General features: G+C 31.8%; 1 protein-coding gene across 3 annotated transcripts in view; it reads left to right on the top strand.

The window, feature by feature from the left end:
• Nucleotides 1-17,279, top strand: part of LOC107169036 (extracellular serine/threonine protein CG31145) — a 74,930-nt gene that overhangs the window by 35,485 nt on the left and 22,166 nt on the right. For 2 of the 3 annotated variants that reach the window (XM_089222251.1, XM_089222252.1), the window contains 2 exons: nucleotides 4,275-5,486; nucleotides 6,757-6,849. In XM_089222251.1, coding sequence (XP_089078377.1) covers nucleotides 4,984-5,486; nucleotides 6,757-6,849 — 596 coding nt within the window. In that variant the 5' untranslated portion in view covers nucleotides 4,275-4,983. The remainder of the gene's footprint in view (nucleotides 1-4,274; nucleotides 5,487-6,756; nucleotides 6,850-17,279) is intronic. The other variant, XM_089222253.1, reaches the window with a different exon arrangement.

Here is a 17,279-nt window from a genome sequence, read left to right as displayed (position 1 = left end):
TATTGGCAGGTCGAGAGAGAGGGACTAACAGTTAGTCACTAACACGTCACTTAGACGATGAGGTTAGACCGGGCTCCAACGATCGGACAATCGAGCGTGTATCGTTCACTAGGTACCTACCTATTAACAAATAGTATTTATAGTTAATGAAAAGTTCGTAGTCGTAGGCACAAGTTACTATAATGGGTAAAATTGGATAGGAATCGTTTGGGTTTACAAAATTGTACATAACAATGACGTAACTATATGGTATAGGTAACAGTTTTTATCAATACTTTATACGTCCAGTAAAAAAAGTATACAACAAGCATAAAATGTACAAAAAGTTGGAAAACTTGACTTTTGATTAAATTGTTGGTTTGAAAATCTATATAATATGAAGGTAGAGATATAAGCAACTTGCACCGACTAATGCGTTTGAACGGTGTATGCGTTTTATTTGCTCAACGTTTTGAATGAACACGAATGTATTATGTAATATGTATACAGCATACAACATCAAAGACTAGTAGCGGAACTTTAAAAATTTATTATAGGGAATCATGGGAAGCGATTTTAATTTAATAATCTATTTTCCAATCAACAACACGTCAGTGATTTGTGATCATACCGTTTGTCAAAAGTTTAATATACATTAAATTTCAATTAAAAAAAATAAACGATATTATGTTCATCGTTCGTTATCCAATTTAATGTTATTATATTCAGTATATTATCTACTGTATGTCGATAATAACACGTTAAAATTAATGTTCCATGAAAGCGAGTCGACGCTGTTGAATTGTTTTATAACTTTAAATTTTAAATATGTTGGGGTTATTTTTTAATACTTGATGCCCTAAAGGACGGAACGATAACGCGTAAATTATCTCTTGACTATATATTGTATAATGTTACTTAAAATGTTCGTCATGTACTCGTTTACGATTTCATCACGATAACCGTATTTATTATTATTATTATTATGATAAATTATTACGTTTAATCTTTTTTTAAGATTCTTTATTTTTATATGTTTCTACGAATTCATTGTATTGTCCAGTTTATTTAGAACAAAATAATTATTGCGACTGTTAATATTATTGTAATAACAACAATCAAACAAGAAAAATTAGTTAATAGTGATTATTTTTATTTTTTTAGTCTTAGTTCGGATAATGTGATTATATTTCGGCTTATTTATTTCGAGCCACCCATGTGGCCACCACGTATCGATATTATCTGTTAGGCCGGGACTATACACACGTCGTTTTCCGCGACGTTTTCTGACAAATCGGCCGCGGACAAGACGTGCCTATGCGTCGCGTATTCCTGCACCATATAACCAGTACTCGAATTGGCAAAAATTAAAGTAGGGGGACTCCGTTTAAAAAAAAGAGCGTCCCCATCACTTATTAAACGTTACTAATAAGCCGGGGGGCAATCCCCCACGCCCCCTATTACACCTCTAAAAAACATATAAAAAATATTTATAAATCAGCAACTTAAAAAAAGTTACTGTAAATATATTATACTGTATATTTTTGTTACAACTTATAAAATATAATAACAAACTCAAAAGTACATACATAATTATTAAATCTATGGTAAAAAAAATTATGATTTGATCACTTGTATTTTGATAAAAAATGCAGAATGATGTAGCGTCCTGTCTGTTCCCCTAAAAAATAAAAGTAGGGGTACGCTAAAATTTCTGAAAAACTAGTTGGGGTACTCCGTCCACGTGCGCCCCCCTCCAAGTCGAGCACTGCATATAACGCAGACTGGCCGGTGTTTTCCACTGCGCATTCTTCGTGTATAGCTACTCCAATATAAAACAGTGAATTTTGACCCCAACGGAAACTCGGCGGAAAACGCCGCGGGCCTTAGCGCCTGTCCTACGTGAATCCGACGAGAGTGGAGAAAAACAAAACGGTTCATCGTATTTCGTCGCATATCTCGGACGCACCGCGGAACAGCATTGTCAGAATAGCATTCGTTCGCACTCGTTGGATTCACGCAGCACACGGCGTTTGGGCCTGTCCACACTGTAGCGGTATTTTCGCGGTAGAGTCCGAACGGTTTTACAGGCACTGTTCTTACGTTAGCCCATCTAAACAGCTGTTTTTAAATCGACTGAACCACATTTTATGAACTAAATTCATGAACATTTTGATATTGAGACGTCGTCATGCACTCGTCGCCAAATATCGTGATCATTACACGCATTTAGAATGGTCAACGGATGAATTATGTAAAACGAAATTAATTTTTTATGAACAAAAAGGATCGACGATCATACGAGATAATAATAATATACGAATGCAATGTAGTTGAGTGTGCACCGGAGAAATTACTCGTATGGCGCAGTGGGGTGGTGCTGAATGAGCTCAGACTTATTTGATGATCGGGTATTCAAATTATATTGAACGAGTAGTGAATAAAAAAAATCCTTTTTTTCTTTTGTGACGTCAGTCCAGATAGAACTCTCAATTTTAACGCTGTGATGTGTGAATGTAAACATATTTTTGTATGGAGTTTAAATCTATGCTGTATTATACGTTGTAAAAACGGCGATGGGCACCATCATCCCGATGGCGTGTCCTCGTTAAATATTTGCGGGTGCTCCTGCAAGGCAAATATAACCGTGGCTGGAAAAGCGCACGGCTGAACCTGTTGCTCGCCATTTCTAGTCAATTGATATTGAACACGCGCTTGTTGCAATTGCAAATCACCTAGCTATTATATAGGTTCAACCTGGCTGTTTAATTTTCTTTTATAAAAATTGTTGGAGATTTAGAATCATTTTATGATCGTATATCGATTGAGCATAAAGTGGTATGTATATACTGTAGAGGAAATTATAATTCGTGTGATTATATTACGATGATGATGTGACTGATGTGAGAGTACCTATATACCAAAAATGGCCAACTTGTGACTCGCGTCTTATGAAAAAAAACCAATATTTATTTACTAACGATAAAAAACGATAAAAGTATAAAAATTATAAAAGGTATTTATAAACATTTTGGTTCTTGATATAATTGTGTTTATCTATGTGGCTCGTGGACGTATTCATGTTGGCCACTCCTGCTATATATACCTACATTATTGCAGTGGTGTACTGAGAGGTATATACTGAAAGGTATTCGTTTCTATAGATTTTTTATTAGTGTGTATTTATACTATAGTACGACGAGTATCTATATAATTTATTATAATATGGTAAAAATAGATTGTGCCATAAAATATCGACGAGTGGCTACATTATTTTAAATTTTTCATTGAATTTTCATATCTTTTGCATGAGCAAGTATCACAATAAATTATAAATATACACAAAACACAAACAAAAAAGATATTAAGCACTTGTATCTGATAAGTGATGGTCATAATATTATAAGAGCAGCAAGAGATAAAAATTGTTTGATTTAGTGATAGGATTTTTACTATTGTCATGGATGACTTATCGTTCATCACACACCTAACATTTTTGGGAGAGGGAAATTGAAAAATCTATGTATACCTTCCCATGAATATTTTTACTTTTTAACAATGTACCTATGTACGAGTACATTAGTTCCAACTAGCTATTAGAGAATTTTACAGTAGGTCGTTGAGTTGTCGTCGTGCAGGTGTGCATCGATAATACGCGTGTAATGGAGATGAAAATGTGACCTCGTTTTTAAAAACCGCCAAAACACATAAAATCACAACCAACTAAACAAACAATAATAGTCCAGTTAATAGTTATAATAGCACACGTTTTCATAAACTCTATTAGTTAAATAATATTGCCATACACAAGTAAAATAATTTATCACACTGTGTTATAATATTTAACGTTGTTATTGTATACTGACGAGGGTATTGTCATAACTATTAACGATCATTGATTTTTATGGCACTTTGGTAGGTGTCTTACTGATTTTAATATAACAAAGGTGTTGACACCATGCGACTAAATAGGTACCTATTTGGCAAGCATTGATATTGTTTATTATGGTGCGAATTACTCGTACAAGCAGCGTTGATCACGCATTTATAAATATGTAACATGGTATAGATAATAACAAAGACTTGCGGTTATTCGTGGCGTTTGACTGTGGTTGAGCTTAAAACTCTCGTTTAAAATAAAATATGAAAGTATTATTATTTAAAGTTGTAATTTATATATATTTGAGCACAATATTGTAATGTACTGTTCGAGTGGAATACTTGCTACGAATATCAAAAAAAAAAGAAAAGAAAAAAAGAGCGTCTAATTCTTATTTTTTAACCGTGTGTTTCAGGACTTGGCCACATCGAGGGACCTGAATAGCCAAAATCGGTGGCCGTTATGTGCTTGAGCTTCACGGCGGCAGCGGCGGCCGAGACGCAGCATCAATAGTGATCGACGGTGGGAAAGGGAGGGGCGCGCGTGCTACGGCGATAAGAGTCGACCGCGGGGGGGCACTCGGCGGCGCGGCGATGACGCGGCCACGTCGGCGGTCAAAGGTCGAGGTGATAACGACAGCTGCGGTGCACCCAGCAGCAGCGGCAGAACCGAATCGAAAACCATCGCGGCACCTCGAACGCGATACGACAGTGTGACGGCGTTGGGCGTGTGGCTCGAAACATAAAACGGTTCACGTTGCCGAAATATATCGTGATCCGTCCAAAGACGACGACGACGACGATATAACAACAGCAAAAATAATAACAACGATAACAAAAACGACAAAAATTATAGTTGCAACATCTGTGGAAAAAAATTTAAGCATAAAACAATTGTATAAACACTGTCGGGTGGCGGGAGGGCGCGGCGTAGGGCACTTCGCCGCCGCCGGTTTGTCAGCGACGCGTAGCAGCAGATCCGATGCGTCCGGCGCTCACGCCGCCGCCGTTCGTCAAAGCCGTCTGCAGCAGCTTTACCACCGCGTCGTGTTCTCATCGGACCAGCCGCAGCCGCAGCCGCAGCCGCAGACGCCGACGTATCCGTAACGACAACGCACTGCCACCATGAAACTCCGTGATCGAGTGGTGATCGGCTTCTGCCTGTCATTAGCACTAGTCACCGTGCTCTTCGTGGTCGACCTGCAGAACGAGAATGTCCGTCGGCAGGCCGTGATCGTGTCCGACGACGACGGTACGTCACATTTCCACGGCCGGTCTGACCGGTCCCGGGACGCTAACGAAGCGCAATCCGCCTGGAACGCGGCCACGTCGTTCATCGTGTCCACGCTGATGCCGTCGAGACAACCGGCGCAGCCAACGCGTCCCGGCGCGCCGCAACCTTACCCGCACACCGCCGGCGAACGCCCGAAGCCCGAGGTTCCCGATCTGTACGCCGCGGATAGGTTCGCTGATCTCACCGAGCGCCTGTCCCGATCGTCCGAATCACGGTGGCATCGCGGCAAAGTACCCGACTGGACGATGGTTCGGGACGTGATCGTCGACGACACTGTCGTTGACGGGACCACCAGCAACGAGTACATCGCCGAGTATTTGGAAGACGGTTTGCGGTAAGTGTTAAGAACGCTAAAATACTTCCGTACAATATAATATTATTCTTTATCTGTAGTACCCATAAACAAACATGGGAGGTGAGATTCTTGACGGTTCAACAACCCTACACTGTGAAATATTTTATAAAAATATGTAAACACTTATATTATAAACCACTGTAGGTAACGTTAAATTGACAAAATTTTATTTGTTAAAACAATAATATTCTTTTTTTTACTTATGAACCTCCCAGGAATCGTTTTTCTGACCAGGTACCTTATACTTTAGTCATTCTGTAATATATTTTATTCATATCGACACGTATTATATACGTCCGCACAATACCACACTACACCACACAATATAATACAATACTACATAATATTATAAAACTGTATATGATATTGTGTTTGAATATGATAATATTTTACAGTAGGTTTTTGCTGCGCGTCGATAGCTTTTTTTTCGCTTTGATTGTTTTACATTTTTATGCAGGTGGATATGACGTGGTGTGCAATCATTGCAAATCCCATAAAATATTTATGTTAAGCCATATATTATTACGTCATTATATAGATGGTCTACGCCTAATGTATTCTACATAATATCGTTATTGGAGATATTTAAATTTTAAACTTTCAGACTGTCCTCGTTGTTATATTATTACGAAAGAACGGATTTATTTATACATGCATTCATACACTGATTTTCTAAAAAAAAAAAAACTACTGTATTCGTTCGTCAGCAAACGCATGTGTGGTTATTTCAAGACGGTTAAAATTTACGAAGAAAATTATCGATTTCGAATAGCCTAGTTGGAAAAAGTTGCATCAGTGTGAACAAACACGGCGGCACACACTGTATAATGTTATATTGTTTTTTTAATCATCAGTTTTCTAGTAAATTATAAAAAAAAAAGCGATAACGAGCACGCCGACGCTCCGTTTCGTGCTGTACGCGATTTATATTTTGTTTCTATTTAAGATTCTCATCGTTTATAGTTTTGTTTGACGATTCGTCATTATTTGTACATTTTTAATATATTTTATTATTCGTCAATGTTATAAAATATGATTATTCTGAAAGAATTCGACTGACAATGTGCTATCAGAGGTTAGGTCAAGAAAAGGTTAGATTAAATGCGTTGTTGCTGATCACAAAATGTGTATTATATCCCAATTATCTTAGTGTGCGTACAGTTTAATATTTCCAACATGATTAACAATTATTTATATCGGTTTATTCATATGAAACAAATTTTTATTCTATAATATGTATTTTTGACAGCCGATTAGACTCCGAAAAAAATACCAGACACACACACAGCCCGTATCGGTTCTGGAGAAACGATCCACTTCCAAATGTGACTTATAGAAGACAGTAATTAATAATCATAATAATATACAACATTATTACGGCTCTTGTGTGTTCGGTTTCATTTGTGTTGAATCATTAACCATTTGTTACAACATGATATTACCAACATGTACCAATACCATAGCTTTTTTATCGTCATACGTCCAATAAATATTAGATTACCTGCATTAAATCGGTGGCGGAAGTTCGGAAGTAGAATTTCTTTCATTTCCATTTCACTTTCTGAGTATAACTCAATAAAATGGCACTGTTAACGTATTTATGTATTAAACACACTTGATTTAAAAATTACAAGTTTCTATTTATTTTTTCTGCTTTGTCAAATAATACGTATTTCATTCAAGTCAATAAATCGTTGAAAGACCATGAATATAAATATCAAAAACGGATTAACCAAAAAATGTGGCATTTATTTTTCGTATAACATGTTAAAGTAATTCTTTAATCAGCACATATCACTATTTATTTTATAAAACTATTCACCAGAAGTTTAATAGTTAAATGTCCTGCACGTGATGTACATAGAACTGTATGGTGTTATGATATTATCACAAGCTTATTCAGGTGTATTTTTGTATTGCACTGTCACTACTACAAAATGAATATTACATATACCTAGTTAGTATTATTTAGATGGTTCCGCTAAACACGCATTATAATTTATAAATAATAAATGACATTATGCGTGTAAATTACAGTGTATTCGTGCGTGGAAACTGTTTACTGAACTATGGAGGTAGGTATTTTACTCGGTATTTTATTAAATACTCACGGTAAATTTCGTGTACCTTTGGAATTTATATTCATCGATATAATACAGCATACAATTGTACAGTGCACAATAAATTCATACATATCATTACCAAAAATACTGTTCATATAGATCTTAAGTACTTATAATTATTGCTTATACCGGAAAATCCGAGAATATACTAATATATTTGGGAATATCACTCGCGTACATGCAGCATTGGTGAACATTTAGGGAGTGCACTTATAATTAGCCACTCAAAAGTTAACCAAGTTTTCCTGAAAAATATATAAAAATTATTTATTATATTTACTTTTATGAATATTGTTTATTATAAGAATATTTTCTTAATAAAAATGTTTTATTTCCTACAATATGATTTGACCTGCACCTGTTTTTATTTTTAAAATAATATATATAATACATAAGGAAAATCTCTATTAAATGACAATTATTGCCACAAATCACTATATACAATCTATATTATAGATATTGATATAAGTTTAATACTATAATACATTCATACCTATTCGATAAATAAATATATATTTGAAATTTTATCTATTATGATTTTATGAATCTAAACATTAGTTTATCAAAAGTAAATCGAAAACATTTTTCTAATATTTATGTATTTTAAAATTTTAGTCCCCAATAGATGTATATCACATTTCCACCGATGGGGTAGAATCTAACCGGTAGATTACATAGTACGCTTTGCACATCACAATCATAATCGAGATCATATCATTAAAAAAATACTTGTGGAAAATATTTCAAATACATTTCTATGTGAACTTTTCTGGAACTAGATTTGTATAGGTAAGTTTTTTTTGTATGTATATAAAATATACTTGTATGATTAAATAGTTTTATAATTAAGTGGAGACCAATTTAATTAACAAATTCCTTAATCATTTAACAAACATTTAACAATGTTCAAGCTTTTTTTTTTTTAATATTCTGTATTTTCAAATATAAAATCTTAATCAAGTGTCAAATATAACATTTTATTTCTAGATGTATTTAAAAATATTTAGGAAAAGTACTTAATACGAGTAATTTCATTATTAATATTTGTTATTACTCATTGTACGTGATGTAACATTATAGATCTGACATCTTGTGATTGTTGAACCTTATATCCTTATTGGTTATTGTATTGTTTATTTTCCTTAAATATTAGGTTTTTACAAGATAGAAGTATTTACAAACGCGAAGATTGGGCTCGAATCGAATGTTTGACAATTCGTTAAATTAAACTACATCGAGTTACGACGTAAATTATTAATCGTTTGAAATTCGTTCTACTTCAACTCATATATTATAATAGGTACATAAAATTATATTATATATTATATGAAGTAATTGCTCACTGTACAACAATTAGTCAATCTGATCTCGTTCTAATTATAATATAATAAGAATAACTAATATTATTAGTTATCGTAATTGCTTAATAATTACACATCCATGCTATGATCACGTTTTATAAAATAACTTAAACAAAGAGTAAATAAATCTATGGTCGCGTTCAAACTAAATAAATGTTTATCCTGCTTTAGAATTAAAGTATTTGAAAGACGGTTACTAAGCGATTGAATAAATTTTTCAATTATTAATTTAAAAACTGTTGATTTTTAAAAACTTTCATATTTTTTTTTAGTTCAAATAATAATTTGTATTTTGTACGCATTATTCAGGTGCTTCAATGTAAAAAACTTTTACTAATAGGTACTTATTACATCGTGTATTAACATAAATTAGCTGAAATCGAAATCGTGACTAAAATATGTGATTGAATTTAAAATTCAATATTTATTTTCCGATATTTGATGATAAATAATTCTGTTGGAAGGACTTTTTAAATTTATTTTATAACATTCAGATATACTTAAAATATTTGTTGATTAATGAGTAGGTAAGTACAGATATTCATTGGTATAGGTGCTAATATGCTTAAGTACGTGTGAATCAGAGAGGAAGTTGAAGATAATATTACCTTTATTAGATTATCCTAACATAATTAATTAAAAATGTACCAAATACTCCGATTAGCACAATGTAGCACAATACTTTGCAGAAAATCAAGAATGTTACTGGACTTCTCTGAAAATCCAAAATATATAGGTATCAAGAAATCCCTTTATATTCTTAACAAATTTTAAATAAATAGATTTTGATTTTATTTTATTAGAATACTCGTATCTGAATATACAACTATTGGCTTTAAAAAAAAATAGAAAAAATATAGGTAGAAATGGTACAATAATATAAAATATACTCGTTGATGATTGGTAGACATTTTAAAACATAATGTATATATATATATATATATCATGTATATTAATTAATATTCAACCAAACACATAATAATTTATATTTAATATTATAAATTCTATCGAATGAAACCTCTTATTTTCCAACAGCGGAAAAAAAACATTTCTATTTAAAATTATCTGTATAATCATAGTAAAATAACGCATCTTTAAACACGTAAAATAAATAATTCTCATATATCTTACATAGTTACATAGTTATATACTATATTAATATTATGTAGTATAATATCACCTAGTGTAATAGGGTAGAATTTGTGTGTGGTGATTAACCTGATTAATATTGATGTACCTTATGAAGTTATTAGTATTTACACGAGTGTGGTATGACTTAGTGTAACCTCAAAACGAATAATAAAAATACGTACGTATTCCATGGCAATCGTTTTCATCTCAAGTAGGAATTTAAAATATATTATTTTTAATTGCACAATTCAATATTTGCATTCAAGATTAGGCAATATTATGTTCTATAATAATAATTTAGAATTCAGAATTTCAATACCCATTATGACTGATCAAATTAAGTCGATGACTTCTGTGTGAAATACTAAAATATGATGGTATCTACCTCGAAGATCCATGAAATGTGTATTGTGTATTATAAAATTGACATGTAAATTGTAGTGCATTAATATATATTATAATTCTGGAGATCTGTATAATATTGTTAATATAATTGATAATGTGATCTTGAAGACTTTATTCTGTTATCAAAAAATATCTATATTATTGACCCGTATTCACCCTTTTTTATAATAATAATAATAATTTTTATTTACGGAAATAAATTCCAATTACAAAAATATTGTAGTGACAGTTTTTTTGTTAGTTGCACTTATCTACACTTTCGTTCAATAATTCATTATATACATTAAATACGATAATTTGTTGAAATCTGAGACGTGCTAAAAAATATTCTTTGGCGAGAGCCGTGTTGATTAAACATTTTGTTAATTTGTTATGGACTTATGGTACCTATACTAAAATTTAAACTTCATATATTTTTTTTTTTATTGAATATATTTGACACGAGCAGCATTAGTCATAATTAGTATACAACATTTTTTTTAAAGATTTTATTATACAGATTGGTTTTTTTTAAGAATTTGAGAACCCGTGCGATGGTGATAGGGTCCGGTTTGAGAGCTGCGTCCAACGTGATGAATACGTTTGAATTTCTTCTTTCACCCATAAATTGGCGGCTTTCCGTTATTATGTGGTAGACTGTAAGCTCAGCTCCACAAGAAACGCATAGTGGTTTTTTTCCTTTTTCATGAGGTATCCATGTATAATAAGACTGGTGTGACCGATGCGGAGTCTGTTTATGAATGTCTTATCCCTTCTATTCAGGGAGAAATTAGGCCAGCTGAAGATTGTGTTTTTTATTCTTCTTAGTTTAATGTTCTGATTAAGCCGTTTGCCATTTGTCGTTTAATTTTTTTAATTTTTAATTTATTTATATAATTTTTTCAATACACCAAATATTTTTATAAAATTGCTATTTAAGAAGTATGCGTTCCTTGATTTAGTTTTTTAAATCCACATATGTTGTAATGTTTAGCTTTTGGACTCTGAGGATTTTGGTGTGGCTATAAGCATTTTCATTATGTTGAAATTTATGTTCAATGATATCTTTAGGTGTTTTAAATGGTGTATCCAGTTAATTTCTTTGTCAAAATAAACTCCTAGTATTTTTATTGTGTTTTTCTTCGGGGTAGAGTTGTTATTTAGTTGGACGTTGATGTTATTTTGGCCTTCTTGTTGATGAATATTATGCATTGAAATTTTTGGCTAGAAAGTTCATATTTAATTTCATATAAAATTGAAAAAAAGACTAAAACTATTATTATATAATAACTAATGAGTATAGACATCTTCTATTTTTACGACTTTAATCGTGTTTACGAAAATACCGTCCGCGGTCCGCCCACAGAAATATTATTTGAAATATTAGTGGTGTAAAATGCTTATTGTTACCATATGCACACGATGAACAACATGCATCATAACGAATTAATGTTTTTTTTTAAATTTTATATTAAAGTATTTATTAATATTACCTATATAATTTTATTACTTATACAATGATTAATTAAATACTATCTTAGGTTCCTATACATTAATAATTATATAGGTATTGTAATAACGCAAAAAAAAGAAAGAAAAGAAAGTAAAGGTGAGCGATAGGTAAAAATATAAAAGTTTGTTACGAATAACAAGATTATTAATATTGGTTATAGGTTGTTATTAATAGTAGTTATTGTGTTTAAGTAAATGCTAGGCAAACACAAAGACAAGGACAATATTATAAGTTATTTAGATTTGCGAAATTACCTTCCTCCTGATCGTCGGAGGGTTCTCAAGGTCGTAATTCGAGAATGATCAACTACACCAAACCTAACCGTAATAATAAAATATTAATTATTAAATTATTAAAAACTTAATAAATACAATATAATATATATATATATATAATTATATAAGTATATGAATATTGATGTGCATGCACCTTAGTTTATTCGCAGCATTGTTAAATTTTGATTAAAAAAAGAAACGGTCCAGCTGTCGCTCATAATGACTGAAGGTGTCGAAGTGTTTTTTGGTGCTCCTGCACTTGTTTGTTTTACTGGTGCTCATGCACTCATGGATGGAGCTCATGTACTGATGAGAGGATACGATCTGGTCAAGCCTGCCAGAATCGCAGGTGGCTCCATCAAAGACCTCTGCTTTTCCAAAGAAATTTGTCTTAGTCCTTGGCGACAAAGATCCTGATTGGGCCATCCCTTGATTCCGGCGGCACACGAAATAGATCACATGTGCGGCGACACATTGTCACAACTACGTCTGGGTTCTTACGTGTCCAAACAATGCAGATCGTTCCTTCCATCAGTGATTAAATGAATTTATTGAGGTTTAATGGTTATCTGACAACTTAAACCGTTATTTATTTTATTGAATAAAAATAATAAATTTACAATCATGATATGTGAGCATATCATTACAGTATCTTTTTATGCACATTAAGTACTTATAAAGTATACTATATTATGCGTTGGGTGGTCGTAGGGCGAAGGTATGCAATATTGAATATAATGTGTAGTACGGTGTAGTGTGTATGTCGTGTTTAATATATCTATCATACGAATTTCGCGTGATAATAAGTGGAATTAAACACTCAATCTTAATACGAAAGTATATAACGTCCTCTATAGTTTCTACTCAAAAGTCTAATCTAATACCAATGAAATTAACTATTATGTTCCTAACATTAGAATAGATTTACACCGTGGTGTGTAGATAGTATAGACAATAATACATTCTAGGAGAGCAACAAATGCATGCATGTTTTGCGGAATTATGTAAACATTGAAAAGGAAATAAAATGATAATTTCGAGCTGTACGACATTTTTTTTTGAAAAAATATGTTGCCCATTGTAATTTCATCTCGTTAAAAAATATTACGAATGGGTACCGTCCTCGCTCCGACTTACTGGTATATAAACGAACAAATACTGTGACCTCTTATTATATATAAATATGTTTTGCCATTACATCTTCCCAACCAATAACAAACAAATAGACATACGTGACGAGTCTGATGTAGTCGTCGAGCATGCTATTTTCTATTACAGACTTATTCTTAAGCCAGACAAATCTATGTAAACACTTGACGTTCACAAAAGTTAAATGCATTATGGATAAAAAAAAAGTTTTTATTTATTTTTATTGAAAATGTTTACGGATTATGATCGACACGTGTTAATGCAATGGTTTTATGGATTTATTATCTCATAAGTTCGTAATCACGAACATAGTCCATGATAATAGACCATACTAATATGTTTTATAATAAAATGTAATTTTTTAAACTATGAAATTTGTTTAGAATCGCTTCATTTGTTGTAAATGTATAATAACATTACATATAAGTTTATTGTGTTTCAAAATATTATAAAGTTTTAAGTTATATACTTTACCTACTATCCGTATTTTCAATATTAATTTATTATATGATTACATGTATAATATAGGTACCATTCTGTTATTACAAAATAAATTCATAATCTATGGTGTTTGATCATATTGAACTTGTCCCTTATGTTTATCAAAAGGTACCTTTTTAATGCTATTGTTAAGTTTGGTTTTGATCTAAAAGATAAAACAATGCATTATAAAGTATTTTAACAATTCGCTACCATGAATTTTTTAAGTTTTCAATCAAGTACCAGCTGCCTACAATGTTAGTATTATTTAGAAAATATTCAAAATAAATAATTACAGAAATAGAACAAATCAATACTATAAGCGTCTTCTATTTTCAAACAATTTTCTTAAAAATTAAAATGCGAATTTCGTCTTTATGTTTGAAATAGAGTCGTAAATATATAATATTGGCTTGAGCGATATATTATGGCTTTGGCATATATTATATTTGTAATATGTTCATAAACTTCACATGATTGTTTTTCAACAGTTATGAAATGTATTTATCTTTTTTGACGAATGTTCAAAAATATCTAACAATGATTTACCGTATAACCCATACGGTATATAATAATATAATAATAACCAACCCGGTTACATTAATTTTACACCTAAATATAAGAATGAATAACATATCCGCATTTAGTAGACAGTTACTATATTACATTATGCATACGTCACTGATCTATATATATATATATATATAGAGTAGATTTGAAGAAACAAAATGTTACGTGAAGAATAAAGTATTTCGGACTTCTGAACAACAATAATATTAATAATGACATGAGTGATATGTACCTACCATAAATCTATATCAAAAATATTATGTACGCGCTATGTACATTTCATACTAAATCACGCTTATAATAATTGTACATGCAATATGCATACGCCACCGAAGCTCAATAATAAATATCTATATAATCCGTACAACATAATATAACAAATATATTTAGTAGTGTATGTCCTTCAGTGAAACTTATGGGTCCCCTGTGTGTTTATTAGTCGATGTTTTTGGATTGTGGTCAATTTCTTGGCGCTGTGCAATGAATCGTCGCGACACCTATGCTGAGACGGATTGTTTTTTGTTTTATTTTATTGCCACACCACCAAGTCGTTTCAATATCACTACGCGCACCTACGCACGTTTATATACATAATAATATATCTACGTAAAATCGTGGTAAAATAACAACGATGAAAAAAAAATAAGGTACGTTATATATATATAGAGAGAGAGAGAGGAGAAAAAAACCGCACATATTTGGAATATTAATGACCGGCACCGTCCCTATTGAATACGAAACGACGTTTATGTAATTTATATCGCCACCGTCCACGATATCTATATTGTCTGTGGTGGGGTGGAAAGGGGGCGTTATCTCTTTGACATTGCTCCTCTCCCTCGATTGAAGATTTATCGGCTGTATCGGTGTTTTTGGAACTATATCCATGCTTAAAATGGACGGCTAAAAGGTGAAGATATACGCAAATGTCGTTTGTTGCACCAATTGTAGCACTGTCTTATATAATACAATAATACAGAATTCACCTTCGTGGGTGTACCTCTCTAATTTCACGACGTTCAAAAACAAAAATATTTAAATTATCAAGAAACGAATTGGCGTGACGTGATAAAATCATATTTTTAAGTCATATGGAGGCGATCATTATAAAATGCACATCACTTATCGTATAGCCTGCAATGTGGGCATATTACATGTGTTTGGCACTGAATGATATAATGATATAGGGCATATGGTGGTATTAGACGTTTACACCAATAGGATACTTCACGGTTTTTTGTTTGAAAAAATCTAATCCATACAATTATAATTGTCAGTTTTAAGTACTCGAAACTTCCCTCGTATTTTTCAACATTAAAAGATTAGAACAGGTCATCGTGATAGGAAAAATGATCAATATAGACAATAATACTCTGTGGATTGTGCAAATCTTTTATTAGGTATCTACGTGTAAAATATTGTAATCGGCGGATAACGTATAATATGGTATAATGTGACGAGTGACAACGGATGTGACTTTTCGAATACCGTTCGCGACGACTGGGCTGATATAGATAATCATATATGATGTATGTATATTATATTTTCGAATTCAACTAAACATTTTAAATCTGTAGTTTGATTGAATTTTTTTTTTTATTTGGAAAAATTAATTTGTTATGATAATATTATGATGCTAAACGTTATTGGTGTGTTTGGTTGCGTTATTTCTTTTGAGTTTAATCCTTAGTTCCAACTATTTATTCCATATATTGTGATCCAATTTTCAAATGTTAAAAAATTTAATTTCATATACATAAGTGTAGATGATGACGGCCAGGAAAACTTAAAAAAACAAAATCCTTTGATCGAATTTTTCTGGCACTTGAGAACACATGAAGTATTTAAATTCAATACATAATATCATATAGAAATCTTAAATTTTGGATTTTTACTACATGTCATGTTAGTCCTAATTTTCATGGTTTCACCTATGATGTAAATAATGATGAATGATGATATATTATATCATTGCGTAGAATAAAAAATTATTTAGATAAAATATTTTAACGGCGTTTCAAACACAAACAACGAAGATTATAATATAATTTTATTGATGATTTCAAAAAAACAGTAAACACAAATTATGGGCGTTGGTACCACGGTATAGAACAGAGATAAACGCATTCAACCATGACCGTAGCGGAAATAGAACTTATGTTAAACCATTATTTTGTCGGTTCTCGTTCACGTTACATTTCTACTTATTGATGCGGCTCACGACGGCGCTCTTCTTGTTGGCCAACCACCCTGGTATTTAATTTATGCATTCATGTAGAATGTCAAAGTTAAACACGATACCACGTTCGTAATACGTCTATTATTTTGATTCGGAGAAATAATTAGATAATTTAATATACGTTTTAAATAATTCACACTTACATGCACATGGAAATAAGATTTATTTTACAGCAGTGGTTTTTAATTACCATTATTTTGTATCAAAATCGTATTTTAAACCATGTTGTGTAAGAAATTATCATTGTATTAATGATTGATCTATCTTGATTTTATCTATTCTTCGCAATTTCTCTGTTAAATGTATCATGTACTTTAAAAATATTATGTTTACTCAAAAAAATCTTTGAAAATTGTCAATTAGGTTTTAAGAAATGTAGCTAATCTACTATACTTGAAACACTGAAACTGTGAAAGTCATAATCGAAAAAAGTTATACTAAAAACATAGTTAAAAAAATAGTGAACAATAAACGTTGGGGTGTTGGTTTTGATCTCTAGAGGATAAATGTTATACACCTACATAGTGATACATTTATCATAAGACAC

Source organism: Diuraphis noxia, unplaced genomic scaffold (assembly GCF_037042655.1).
Source record: "Diuraphis noxia isolate RWA-SAM2 unplaced genomic scaffold, SU_Dnox_SAM2 contig0003, whole genome shotgun sequence".
Lineage (NCBI taxonomy): Eukaryota > Metazoa > Arthropoda > Insecta > Hemiptera > Aphididae > Diuraphis > Diuraphis noxia.
This window is presented reverse-complemented; position numbering and strand designations above follow the sequence as displayed.